Below are 13,906 nucleotides of genomic sequence, written 5' to 3'. Positions count from 1 at the left end.
TTTTAAGGTAATAAATCAAAATACTCTGAGTCGTAAGTAATGGAAACTCCAACTCCAATTGGCTTAAGTGTTAATTAAATGGGGTTCATTGACTCAAAAATTTGGAAGATCAGTCTAGTTAGAGGGCAGGTTTCAGGTATGGTTTGATAAGAGCTCTGACTCTGCTTCTCCACAATGAATGACCGAACATATTGGCACTCTGTATCCAGAGTCTCAGTGAATGACCACAGCCTCTCCATTTTACACAATAAAACCTACCCACTGTGGTTCTCACCACGGTATAATGGTGTATTTACTGTTATTATAATCCCACCGACAGGCACAAAAAATTGTGTAAATTGCACAGTTATTCAATCCTGATTTATCAGTGCCCCTTTATTCTTTGTATTAGGAAAAAAGCCATACATATAATATAAATGTTATTTGAAGCATGTTTTCCTGCTGACTTTCAAAAAATTAAAATCAACTAGCTGTAGATTAGCCTTTTTAGGTCAAAGAAAATTTTCTATTTGATCACTAGAGGGCAGCAGTTCGAAAACATTTATAGGTGCCATTGCATTTCATTACATTTTTGTTGTTCCTTCTCCAAAATTTTGATTAGAGTATGCTTATAGCAGTTAAATATTCTGTATTTTAAATATTCTATCCTATTATCAAACTATGTATTCAGATATTTACTCCGGAAAGGGTAACTTTAAATATTCTAGAAATGAAATCTTTTTACCTTCTGCCTCTCACAGTATGACTTAGAAAACAGTGTGAAGAAGTTAAACAGACAATCTCTAGGTGTTTGCAGCCAAGTGGGTGATTTCAATAATGTTATATGCTTTCTTCCAAGGAATACCATATTCCACAATCTGGAATGATAAGCATAATGGTACCCAAAGGGAATCAGTAACCCAGGATGATGAAAGCAAAATAGCACCCCTATAGGACTCAAAGAGAGCGAGAGAGAGAGAGAGAGAGAGAGAGAGAGAGAGAGAGAGAGAGAGATTTCAATTAGGTAATATTTCATCAGACCCGAAGAACATTACATATTACTTGTCATTTAATCTATTTATTAGTCTGTAAAATACCTTAAGTCAGGGTGATCTCTGTTTTAGACTCCTTAATGTTGAAGTATGTATTTCTTTAATTCTCTTTACAAGTTGCATCTCTTTTCTATTAATTGTTTTCCAATATTCTCTTATACAATCACAGCTTTTACTTTAAGAAAAAAATTTTTTGAGAGTTTAAAGAGGCTAATACTTTCAAAGTCCTTTTGTAATTTATCGCATTGCTCTATGTATATAGTGTGGGATTGAAAACTAGGAATACTTTTCTGGCATTAGAAGAGAAATAGTTGGTCTTCATTCACTTTAACACTTGGGTTTTTCCAAGGGACAATGTTGTGTAAGTGAAAGAGAATTTTTTCCCCTTGGATACACAAAGAAAGAAATGGAATAAAATGTATACATCTTTCTAATGGTAAATTATAAAGAGTAAGATGCACACAAAAAGGACACATTACGTATATGACTATATACATGTATTTTGGTAATTAATTATATATATTTAAGATTACAGTTTATTTAGAACTCCCTACTTCCAAATTTTAAATCAGACAGATCACAGGTAAATCAAAAGATAATTTATATTAGGCCATTAAATATAGCAGTGCAAAGTACTGAGTTATGTACACAGATGTGGGTAAGACAAACTAAATTATTTCTTCTATCTCTGTTTCTCTAGAAATTGTATAATCATAATTTCTTGGAAATGTCTCTGAAGCTAACACTGCAAAGTCAAATAAAGCTGAACTAAAATCCATCCACTTAAAAACCCTTGGTAAGAAAAAAGTCACAGATGAATCCTAGAGCTTATTTGTATAGCCTCAACCTGAAAGAAGGGTGTAATTAGAATGAACATTGGTTTAAGTATTCAAAGTCAAATAAAGCCATACTATAAAAAACCTTTCCAAAGCAGTTTTCTCTTTAGGAATGTGCACGCTGTACAACTGCTATGAAAAGCTATAAAACTGTGCTGAGTCAACTGGTTTACTACATCCTAGAGAGAACCTAGCCCACAGTGAGTGCAAATATCTGTTGAGTGAATATTTGTTGATAAATATTTTTTGAAATAAATTTGCCTTAAAAACACCTTACCAGTGATTTATAAATAGCCCTAATTATAATGCCTTTAAGTATATATAGTATATATATATATATATATATATGCATATTTGGTGATGAGAAAGGAAGTTTATCAAACTTATATAACTATTTCAAAATACTTATAAAATTATCACCATTTATTCTGTTGGGACTGAAAACATTAACCCATTTTTACCCCATGATTACCACGTCATTTCTAAATCTTAACAGAGTGAAGTTTCTTTATAATGACTCTTTCATTAACTGAGGGACTCCCAGACAACCAAGTTATTTCTAAGGACATTTAGTATTTTGTCAGGTAATTGCAAACATATTGCCCACAGAGGATGTTCATATTTTTAGGTGTAGATTTTAATTTAACAAGTGCCAAGAAAGAAGGAGAAGGAGGAGGGAGAGGAAGAGAAGAAAAGAAGAAGAGGAGGAAGAGGAAGAGGAAGAAGAAGGAGGAGGAGAAGGAGAGAAAGAAGGAAGGAAGGAAGGAAGATAGGAAGGAAGGAAGGAAGGAAGGAAGGAAGGAAGGAAGGAAGGAAGGGAAGGGCAAGGAAGAAAGAAGAAAAAGAAAGAAAGAAAGGAAAGAAAGAAAGGAAGGAAGGAAGGGGGAAGGAAGGAAGGAAGGGAAGGGAAGGGAAAGGAAGAAAGAAAGAAAAGAAAGAAAGAAAAAGAAAGAAAAGAAAGAAAGGAAGGAAAGAGGGGGAAGGAAGGGAAGGGAAGGGAAAGGAAGAAAGAAAGAAAAGAAAGAAAGAAAGAAAGAAAGAAAGAGAGAAAGAGAAAGAAAGGAAGGAAGGAAGGAAGGAAGGAAGGAAGGAAAACAGTTTTAATTACATAATTCAAGACAATTGCTTCTAAAATAATAACATATCCTTCCACCAGAGGGCAACATTTGCAAGACATTTAAATGATCTCTCAAAAGTATTTCCTACCACAAAGATATAAACAAATGCAAACGTAACATTGCTATTGGGTAATATCGTATGTAAATTTCAAAGACTACTATGATGACAATTATTTAAACAATTGCTTATAAAACTTAAAAATACTCAGTAAAACACAAACAATAAATTGACTTCTTTAAATATGTAAGAAAATAGAACTTTCAGAAAGGAACATATTTCTCTATATCATTGGCATTTTTTTTTTCAGTTCACTATTAGCTGTTTAGTTCAAATACAATAAAAAAATCTTAGGGTGGAAGAAATGAAGAAAATATTGTTCTACATCAATGAATAAATTAATGAAAAACTCAGAGACTTTTATAAGTGGAAGGGTTGATAGAGATCACTTACTGCAAGCCTTCATTTGTACAAATAAGGAAACCAAAGTTTATTAAAGTTAAGTAATTGATTCAAAGTTGCAGGGATGCTAATCAGCAGAGCCAGGACCCAAACTCAGGTCAGCTGATTTCACATTTCATAATCTACACCATTGATATTCAAATCGTGATCCACAGGTGCAGCCCTGAACTTGTTAGAATTGCTGAATCTTGGGCTCCACTGTAGAGCTATTGAATCAGAATCTGTATTTTAACAAAATCTTAAATGGTGAAAAACTACTCTAACCCATACTGCTTCTTCATCACTGGTTGCATGACTTCAGGCAATTCATTAAATCTCATTTCCCTCCTCAATAAACTGGGAATAAAAAAAAACTGGGAATGAAATTAGTTATTTTGAAGAATCATTCCAAAGAATAAATGAGATAATGTAAATGAAAGTCATTCATAAATTGTAACACTACACACGTTAGTTATAGTCAATGAAACCTTCTCCTTTTATTGCTAAGAGTGCTTGGATAAAGGGGACAACTCTACCAGAGAAAGAATTGCCTAATAATGTAATTTAAGGCTAGAATTGGATGGAAAATATTAACAGTAAGGGAAGGTGTCCAGAGAATGAAAGACTTTTTCAATGTCCCTAAATGAATGCCATATGTATAACTACTAATATTTCCTTGCATAAAGATAAATCTGGTGAAAGTAAGGTCACAAAAGTACATGTTCAGTGTTTGGATTTGGGGACCATGCATGAAGAAAATATGTTGGATTAGTAAGTAATATGTAAGTATGTGTCTCTAATATTGGGTGTAGCTGTTAAGAATAGCCTAAATTGTAGCCTAGCAACAATTCTTGTAATTTTTCACATACAACATTTTCCCCTTGTTTATGACTTTGCTCAAGATGTCTCTCCTCTGGCTGGGATCTCCCCAAGTGCCACCATCATTCCCCACCCAATTTCCTGGGCTGTCATCATTTTTGCAGGACTAAGTTTCTCTTCAAGTCTTAAGACAGACAAAGAAACATCACTTCCTGAAATCTTTTCTGTACACTTTATACTCCCAGGCTGGGTTACTTAACTTGTCCAATTTCACCCAGAAGTATCTGTCATTGTATTTATGTGTCTATTTCCCATGCAGCTTGTGAGATCTTTCAGGGAACAGCCTCAGAACCTAGTGAAATTTTTAGCACTAAATAAATATTTTTAGTATGAATAGATTAATATTAGCAGTAATTCTGATTTAAACACTCACACTTTTATCAAGAGAATGGAGGAGAGAGCCAAATGACATTGATTTCAATAAGATGAATGTAATTATTTTACTCTACAAACAATGCTTTTGTGTTGGATTTGTATCATTCATATATATGGTATATATGAATATATACACACACACACACACACATGACTTAGCAATCAAGTTTGCCAGTGGTTTAGATCTCTAATCATTTCGGGTGAAACTTAGGCAGGAATGCTTGGAAAAATCATTTTTATGTCACCATCATAGCTTCACAGATATTTCTTTGACTTCTATTTTTTATATAACTTTCTGGAATTTCAAAATAATGGATATCCCAAATGAATTAAATTTAATGAACTTGGTCACTAAAGATTTGAAAAACTTAGATATTTTGAAAAACACTTGATGAGTCAAGTCCTGACAAGCTTGAATCTTTTGTTTGGAGGAAGGTAGTTTAATGAGTTTTCTTTTTTCCCTTTTTACAGTTGATCACCTTGGGGGTAGATACTATTTCGAGGCATTCCAGAGTTTTAGAAAAATCTTGTTCAGTATTGTAATAGGAAATATATATTTTAATGCACAACAAAATAAGAGAAAGATGCTTCCGGTATCCTTTTCTTTATTATAATTCATAGAAAATATAATTTGATAAATATTAAATTTAATAATGGTAGTTTTAGCTACTTTTGAAATTTTTTTCAGCTATCCATTCAGTGTATGCATATTCATTGTGTTATTTGGCCTATTTGGGTAATATTCTTACATGATTCTGTACTTAGATCCATACTTCTGAGATGCGGTAACAGAATCCCTAAGAAAAATCTACTCCCCCTGTTGGCTTAAAGGAAATTGAAGGATTTCGACTTTGCGAATGTGTTTCAAGGACAATCTGTTTTGTAACTATTTGCCTGAATTTCATCTAAGAGGTTCGTGATTCATGTCAAATGCATTAATAATTAACATTAAGCTTGCATTGTTTTCTTGCTTTGCTTAATGAAATAGATTCATTGATGCTATTCCTATATATGTGAAAGCAAATATCTTACATGAATTTCTCTCTGTAGTTCTGCTTTAGGAGAAGATGGTACAAAATAAAAATTACATTTTAAACGATTATAAATAATTTTAAATAAATCTTGAAAATATAATCAATGATAATTTGTTAACAAGCACAAGGTATAGCCACAAATTTCATCAGTATATTGGTATTTCAGTAGTGTGCTGAAAATTAGTTAAGTGAAGAAGCATACAATTCCAACGAATTTATATTAAACTGCTTCTCTTTTATTTAACCAAGAACACAGGAAAACTATTCTTTTTTAAATTATTTCTCTATTCCCTCCCCCACCTCCCTCCTTCCCTCTATCCCTCTTTCTTGCTTCCTCCTTCTCTTTCCTCCTTTCTTCCTTCCTTTTTTTTCTTACCTATCAGGGGTTAAAACAAAACACAGGAACAATATAATTATGCACTTTGTATACATATATTTTATATTCAAGGGAGCCCCGGTGCCCCAAATAACACAAACATAAGTAAAATGTGCTGTAATCTTCCTTCCCTGCAACACTGTCAGAGCTGGCATCAGCGTGCTGGGCAAAACATAGGAAACTAGAAGTAACTTGTCAATTTTTAATAAAGTCTTTCTCTTTTGCAGAGCTCAATGCACGATGCTCCCTGCAAACCCTGGCGATGATGACATCTTCTCACTTGGTTTCCATAGCATCCATTCCTGAAGATCCCCAGTATAGTCTTTGGTCAGGGCCATCCTCCCAGTTCCCCTAGAAAGTTGGCAACCTGGCCAGCCAAAAGAAACCTCCCCTTTTCCTGAAACTTACTCTGTCCTTGGTGCTGAACAATTTTTCCGAGAAGCGCCCAGACGGGCTCTGTCAGCGGTGCTGAAAACAAAATCTTCCCTGACGCTGCTCAAATCAGAACCGTGTATCTGTTATTTACTCACGTCCTCAAAGAGCAGCAAGCTTTCTCCATCTTAATTCGACACTACCGCAGAGCGGAGTTTGCGCCGGCGTGATGGGAGGAGGTCGTGGGCAAGGAGGAAAAACTATAGCAGTATCGCTCACTTGAGACCTAAGATGCTCCCATGAGTTTTGGAATTGCTCTGCTCCTTACCGCAAAGGCACCATTTTAAAAAGTACTATTCTTTTGACTTTGTCCTTACACAAGGGTTCTGTGGTATTTCCGCCCACGTTTAAAAGGCAGAAGATTTGACAGCAACAAGGCTTTCAAAACCGGGAATTTACATTGTTTTCCAGTGGACTGACTTCCAGGACAAGGACTCATCTGCACCCGCCCAAATACCATGGCACTGCGTGCGCCCTTTGCCACCGGATCCTCCCCTTCCAATGAGACTTTCTGATTGTGTCTACCAACTCTCCTATTAGGAAACCCGTGGGTTGCATGCAGCTATTCTGTTGTATTCTCATTCTCACTCTCCCTCCCCTCTCTCACTCGCACTCTTGCAAGAGGCACACCGATACCGTTCTGCTGAGAAGAAAAAACCTACAACTACCTTAAGCGATTAAGACAATATGCGCAACTCTCCCCTTTCCTAGCGATTTCTATTTAAATCTGGCAAGAGCCGACACCACGCTTTGCAGGAATGGAGTCGGTAAAACAAAGGATTTTGACCCCAGGAAAAGAGGGACTAAAGAATTTTGCTGGAAAATCCCTCGGCCAGATCTACAGGTAAGGAAAAGCAAACCTCTGTTTGCCTGGGACTCAGCATGAAAAAAAATCTGCAGAGCTATTTCCTTAAGTCCTGGTTGCTTAGAGAGATTGTAATATGTTCGGAAAATCTTTTTTGTTGCTCATTGCTGAAGCGGGGCTGCTCTGGAAACCTACTTAGTAATTCAGGAATGTTGCACTAAATTAACCTGTCTGGTGTGTGTGTGTGTGTGTGTGTGTGTGTGTGTGTGTGTGTGTGTGTGTGTGTGTGTGTGTGTGTGTGTGTGTGTGTGTGTGTGTGTGTGTGTGATTTTTGTTTTGGTACCTGCAGATTTTTATCCTTTCCTACCGAGGATTTATCCCCTTTACAATTAAGAAATGACCTGCACCTGTTCAAAGAGCCTTTCTTTTGTTGCTTATAGTGACACCAAATTAAATTCCTTTAATGCAGAAAAATGAATAAAAAACACAACCACCTAAAAAATTAAACAATAAAATTCCAAAGAGTAGTGGTGAAAAGAAAGCTGGGTCTCAGCTTTAAAACCACTTGAGTAGAGAATCCCCCAGTGGAATCTTCCTTCTGTACTGAAGGAAGAAGAATCAAAATATATCAATAATTGATAGCTGAAATAGTTCCTCTCTTTAAATCTGAAACAATGTATATGCATTTTAAATTATTTGACCTCTCCTAGAAGTCTATTTCTTGCATGGGAAATGTCACAGTGCTTTTAAGAAAAGCCATAATAATAACCAGCAAAATGACTTTGGAAGTACTAGAAATGATTTAAAATTTTAATCCTCCCTGTAGTCACTATACTAATTATTCTGTAAATTTTACAACTTTAAATTTTTTCAAGATATTAAATGAATACACATTTTCTTAATAATGTGAAAATCAAGAAGGGCAGAAACAAAAGGATAAATGATTCTAAGAGAGCGCTAATTTTTGCATTTGAGAAATTGAAGCCTTTGGAAATGTATAGGATATGTAAAGAAAATGACCAAGGCACCTCCCAATTTTCCAAATCTCTCTGGTCCTGGTGGGCTTCTTGTAGGCACCATCATGCACCTATGCGGCAGTAGATACTGCAAAGGCCCTGCAGTCCCGCAGCTGCCCTGGAAAGAGCTGTTCTTTCCCAGCTCAACTGCCATCAGGTGGGGAGTTCAGGTGCGGAGTTTAACTTTGCATATATGAGCACATGAAGCCAATATGAAAAAAAAATCACATTAGTTGAATTTTTCTCTCTTAGAATAAATTGCTCTGTACGCTAACATTGGAATTGGGCTTTAGGAATAAGTATTAACATAGCCGCAAATGCAGTTATGGTGTTTCCCCAGTTGGTATTTTGTAGAATTTGGAAGTTTGACATTTTTTTTCTGGTAGTTCTCAAATTGCTTGACAGCCGTCTCCCAAGCTATGCATTCTTGAAATTGATCTAAAATTTTCATTCGCTTTACCTGCGGGTATGAAAACAATTGTGTGTGGATATAATCATTTAAAGGGGCACACATAGAAAAAAGATATATGGTGGATTGGAAAACATCTGCAAATCGTAAACGGAGAGGTTCTTTGTTTAAATATCCATCTCAAGGGTCCACGGTGTGTTACCCTTCACATTCCTCTTCTTTTAAACAGAAATTTCGCTGATATATTGTGGACCAAAACAACACTATCAGCTTTTAGTAAAACCATTCTATCACTCTGCTTTCCCCTTTCCCCTCCCCACAAGGAGGAAAGCCTAAAAGCAACTGAATCAGTGGGGTGAAATCTTAGGAAATACTATGCAAGTTAAAAAACACAAAACGAAACATAAATGTGAGATCTTCTACCTTGGTGTGGAACATCTTACCAGAGTTGATTTGCGGGTGCATTGGTATAATCTGGGAGTCTCATTTTACTTCTTTGGAAATGGGTCCATGACATTTTTCGGTGTTTGTAACTGAGATAGTAGTGACACAAGATTGTGAATAATTAATTATTCATGTTCTGGCAGTAGGAATCTTAGGTGTCGGCCATATGTTGTGGAGGCCTTTGTTTCAAACTCAAGTAACAAGGGATAAAAGAGTAAGCTGTGTAACAGGAGAGTAAATGTTGAACTGGCATCCTAGGAGCTGGAGGAAGGGGAAGGAGAGTGCGTGACACTGAAAGAGCGTTCACAGACCTTCTCCGCTTGGGCACCGGACGGGACAGGCCTTGGTGCCAGGGGCTCCAGGGCTTAGCTGGCGGGGAGGGGGTTGGATCCCGGTGTCCTCAACCCGGAAACCTTCAACTTGGCTGGGAAGGAAGGAGTAGCGTGGGTGCAGGACTGTGCCTGGGCCCGCCCACCAGGGAGCAGCCCTCGGGAGGCTGGGTGGCTGGATGAAAGCGGCTGTCGCCTGGGCAGAGCACTGCACGCGGGAGGTGTCTACACAGGCGCTGAGAAGGCGCCTTTCGGGTCACCCTCACAAACTGCAGACCCCGCAAGAAAGTTAGGCTCAGGCGGTGTACGTGAATCAAGACGCTGTGGGGTGGATCCCGAGGGAATGGGCACTGGTTGCCATAGGACAGAAGATATTAAAGTTGAAGAGATGTTGCCGCGGGGAGGGAGCCTGGAAGAAGGCTGGAGAGCCCGGGAGGTCCTGAAGTCTGGTGGCGCCCCAGTCCCCTAACCCCTGAGGGAGGGGAAGCAGGTCAGGGCCCATCCCCCGAGTCCTGACCGGTCCTGGGAACTGGGAAAGGGCCGGCGTCGGGGTGTCTAACCCGTGGCGTCCTTGCCTCCCCACGGTGTGCCGCGCAGGGTGCTGGAGAAGAAGCAGGAGACCGGGGAGACCATCGAGCTGACGGAGGATGGGAAGCCCCTGGAGGTGCCTGAGAAGAAGGCGCCGCTGTGCGACTGCAGGTGCTTCGGTCTGCCACGTCGCTATATCATCGCCATCATGAGCGGCCTGGGCTTCTGCATCTCCTTCGGCATCCGCTGCAACCTGGGCGTGGCCATCGTGGACATGGTCAACAACAGCACCATCCACCGCGGGGGCAAGGTCATCAAGGAGGTGGGCAACAGCTGGCCCTGTGGTTTCGCAAAGCCACTTCACCTGTTTGAGCCCCACTATCCCCATTGAATGAGGAAGGCTTGTCCGGCCCCTCGAGCACTGCCCTTCTAGATTGGGACGCGACAGTATAATCAAGCCCTTTTCAGGCTGGAGCAAGTCTCTTCTGTTCTCTGGGCCTTCCTCTTCTCCCCTGCAAAGTGTAAAATAAAACATCTGGCTCACTAGGTTTTTGAGGAGAGTGACTTTATACAAGGAATTGGTCCTTAATACTGTCCGCTAAATCTAAATCGAACTATTTTCTTTTACTCGGAAGAATAGAGCAGCAGGTTAGTTATAATTTTCCCCGGCTTCCGATTCTCGCCAACATTCTCCATAACCAAAATGAAACGAAACCGAAAAACAAATCAAACAACTGTGCACACACATCGGCAGTTTTAGCCGAGGGGTCTTTAGGAGCGTCCCACCTGACTGTCGGAGGGGAGCCGATGCAGCGCAGGACAGTCTCGGGGTCACGGGGAAGCCAGTCCCGTAATCTTAGGATGTGCGTTGGGTGACGCTTAGGGAGAGGAGGGTCAACGTCAAGGTCACAGAAACCCGTGGGCCCCGACTTCCTGTTTAGTGATCTGAGCTAACGTAAGCCAAGCAGAGCGAGGGTTGGGGGTTGGGATGCAAAATTTGGGACGGGCTGTGGATGGGAAGCTGTGAGCGCTGATGGGCCCTGGGTATTCCGGGAAACAGTGCAAAGTGCGTTTGGTTTCATAATTTTATTCAAAGGGGGGAAAAATAAGGGTCCTCAGTTCCCCAGGCCGGATAAGGGCTCTTTCATCTTTCCTGCGCAGAGAGTTCTCCCCAGTGTACTGTAAGGTTCACCTTGTGCAGCGGACCAGGCTGGTGAGGGCGGAGTTAGGCCCCGACCTTCAGACACACCCTCTCCCGCTCTTCTGACCACCTCTGAACAGCCCCTTCCCCTCCACTGAGTCCCCCAGTTTCCCCGGGCTTTTCCAAATCTTTCTGGCCTATGCCTATCCCCATTGTGCTGGGACCATCCTTCCTACTAGGTCCTCCGACTTCAGCACCTTCCATCCCAAGCTCCCCACCTCCCTTCCTCAGAATTTCTCCAGCTGGGTTCCATTCTCCAAGCGATTCCACTACTGCGTGGTCGGCGTCGGCTAAATGGACCCGCGTCAGGTGTCTCTTTCCCCAGCCAGCGAACAGAATCCCTTCGTGGGGAGTCCTCATTTCCCAAACTCGAGCCCTGATGACTCCTCGCTCGCAGAGGCGATCCGACCTTCCTGGCAGTCGTCGGGGAGCAAAGCCAGGGCGCCCAACTTCGCTATTAATCACAATCCATTTCAAACGAGCACGGTTTTTCAGTTAAAAGAGGCATTTCTTCTCCGTAAGAAGATACAGCTTCAATTTTGTTAGGAAACGAAAATTAAGCTACCCCCATGCTCAGAATGCTGGGAGTACCCCGGGCGGTGAGGGCTGTTCGACCGAGAATTACTGAACATGAATTTTCAGCCCAAGCACTGACTCTACTCTCTCCCTCCACCTGTTTTTTGTTTTGTTTTGTTTTCCTACTCCCCTAGAAAGCCAAATTCAACTGGGACCCGGAAACCGTGGGGATGATCCACGGTTCTTTCTTTTGGGGCTACATCATCACCCAGATTCCGGGCGGCTACATCGCTTCTCGGCTGGCCGCCAACAGGTAAAGCATCGGGCCCGGCGGGGGCTCGGGGAGGTGGGACTTATACCCTCCGAGGGGCAGCGGAGGCCGCGGGCAGGAGCGACGGCCCCGCGGGGTTGGGGAACTCCTGGGCGAGGTCTCCTAGTACCCTGGAACCCACTCGCGGGGCTCGAACACTGTGCCTCGTTCCAGAATAAGGCGCCCCAAAGGATTTGGGTTTTCCACGGCGGGCGCACTTTGTCGCCGCCGCCTCCCTGCCCTGGCGTAACCTGCTTCTCGAGAAATGGTCGACGTGCCTCCGTGGCTGCTAGGAGCTGAGGCCAGGCGGGGAGCCGGGGAGCAGAGACGGCGCCGCCGAGCGCACAAAGGGATGGGGGGCGTCACTGCGCTCTGGTGTGCACGTCCTTCGGGTGCCCCTGCTCCGTGTGATGCTGACCTCCCCGTAGAGCGCAAAAAACAGCCCGCCCAGATGGTGCTCTGGGTCTGCAGGATTTGTTTCTATGGAGCCAGGCGGGATTTCAGGCGCCCCGGGTGCGACTCCACCTGTTAATGAGCTCTGCTGAGTAGGGGCGGGGGTGGGGAAGGCGCTCAGCTGCTGCCAGAGGCCTCCAGCCTGGCCGCGGTGGTGGCTGCAGCCGAGGTCCTAGCGCCAGCCCTCAGCAGTGCCCCCAGCGCCACCTGCAGAGGCACCCCGAAATACGAGGCGAAAGGACTGATGGGATAAGGGTGTCAAGGAGCACAGCCTGGCACGCCGACTGTGAGAGACAGCTTCATTTGCTTCATTGTGTGTATTTTGATAAATAAAACTAAATGCTTCTTGAATCTAAGTGTTAAGCTGAGAAAGAAAAGATGCACTCCGCCCTTTCAGTTATTGCTACATAGAGATCCCAAATAAAGACTTTGGGCCTTCTTTCAGACCCTGTACCTATGACTTCACCCCTCTCGCTCCCCGCAAAAGGTCAAGTTTTCCTGGGAAGTAATCTAGAACTGGGCACCTCTCTAGTCTTGATCTCCTCTTTGCTTTCCTAAACTGGTCGCTCCCTATCCCTCAGTGAAATCTCCAAGGCCCCTTCCCTGGCTTTTGTCACCTACAATCCATTCACCAGAGGTGTTTTCCTGCGCAAGATTTCTCAGTCATCTCCAAGGCCTAGGGAGAGATTCTTGGAAATTTATTTTAGGCTTAATGCCCCTAGGGTGAGGATTTTTGGTCTGGCCTTCAAAATGTCGAGAGGAGAGTGCAATAGATTAGGAATAGTGCCTTTTGAATATCATCTTTACCTTGACATGATTATGGTTAATACTCAGACCCAACAGGAGAAAAAAATATTCTTTTTAAAAATGAATCAGTTTAAACTGAAAATTATTAACTGTGTAGAGAACCCAATTTTATGGATGGGATAAATTTTAAAAATTGATATAAGGCAGAAAAATGTAAAGGAATATTACTGGTAATGAACATGTTAGAGTTTTGACTTTTATATCCAAAATGCAGTGTCTTGAATCTCTCTTTTTCCTAAAAATATTTTCTAAAGCAAAACAAACTTCCCAGAAAGATACTCCAAACATACATATGTAAAATATTTTCACTTCATTGGGAAAACATCCAACAAGTCACCAAAAAAGAAAAAAGGAAACTCAATAAAATGTGAAATAAAAATATAATGGCTGTGCCTTTAAGTCTTTTTTCAGAGTCAAAACCTTCAGCTTGCCAAATGTTAAAATGCTAACATTTTCCTGCCAGGAAAAAACACCAGGGATGCTCCAGCATTCCCTCTTTCTAACACTGGGAGGTCAGTAAACAGGTTTTCTTAGTTAAAAAAAAAAAAAAAAAATCAAGCTCATTGCT

The 13,906-nt window shown here is 41.3% G+C and overlaps 1 protein-coding gene across 1 annotated transcript in view; it reads left to right on the top strand.

Moving 5' to 3' along the window:
- Nucleotides 1-6,518: 6,518 nt before the first annotated feature.
- The window catches only part of SLC17A6 (solute carrier family 17 member 6), a 38,351-nt gene continuing 30,963 nt past the window's right edge, over nucleotides 6,519-13,906 (top strand). Inside the window, exons 1-3 of the mRNA XM_030864948.2 lie at nucleotides 6,519-7,364; nucleotides 10,121-10,373; nucleotides 11,963-12,081. Of these exons, the coding sequence (XP_030720808.1) occupies nucleotides 7,279-7,364; nucleotides 10,121-10,373; nucleotides 11,963-12,081 (458 nt within the window). The 5' untranslated portion in view covers nucleotides 6,519-7,278. The remainder of the gene's footprint in view (nucleotides 7,365-10,120; nucleotides 10,374-11,962; nucleotides 12,082-13,906) is intronic.

This window comes from Globicephala melas, chromosome 8 (genome assembly GCF_963455315.2).
Source record: "Globicephala melas chromosome 8, mGloMel1.2, whole genome shotgun sequence".
Taxonomy (NCBI): Eukaryota; Metazoa; Chordata; class Mammalia; order Artiodactyla; family Delphinidae; genus Globicephala; species Globicephala melas.
This window is presented reverse-complemented; position numbering and strand designations above follow the sequence as displayed.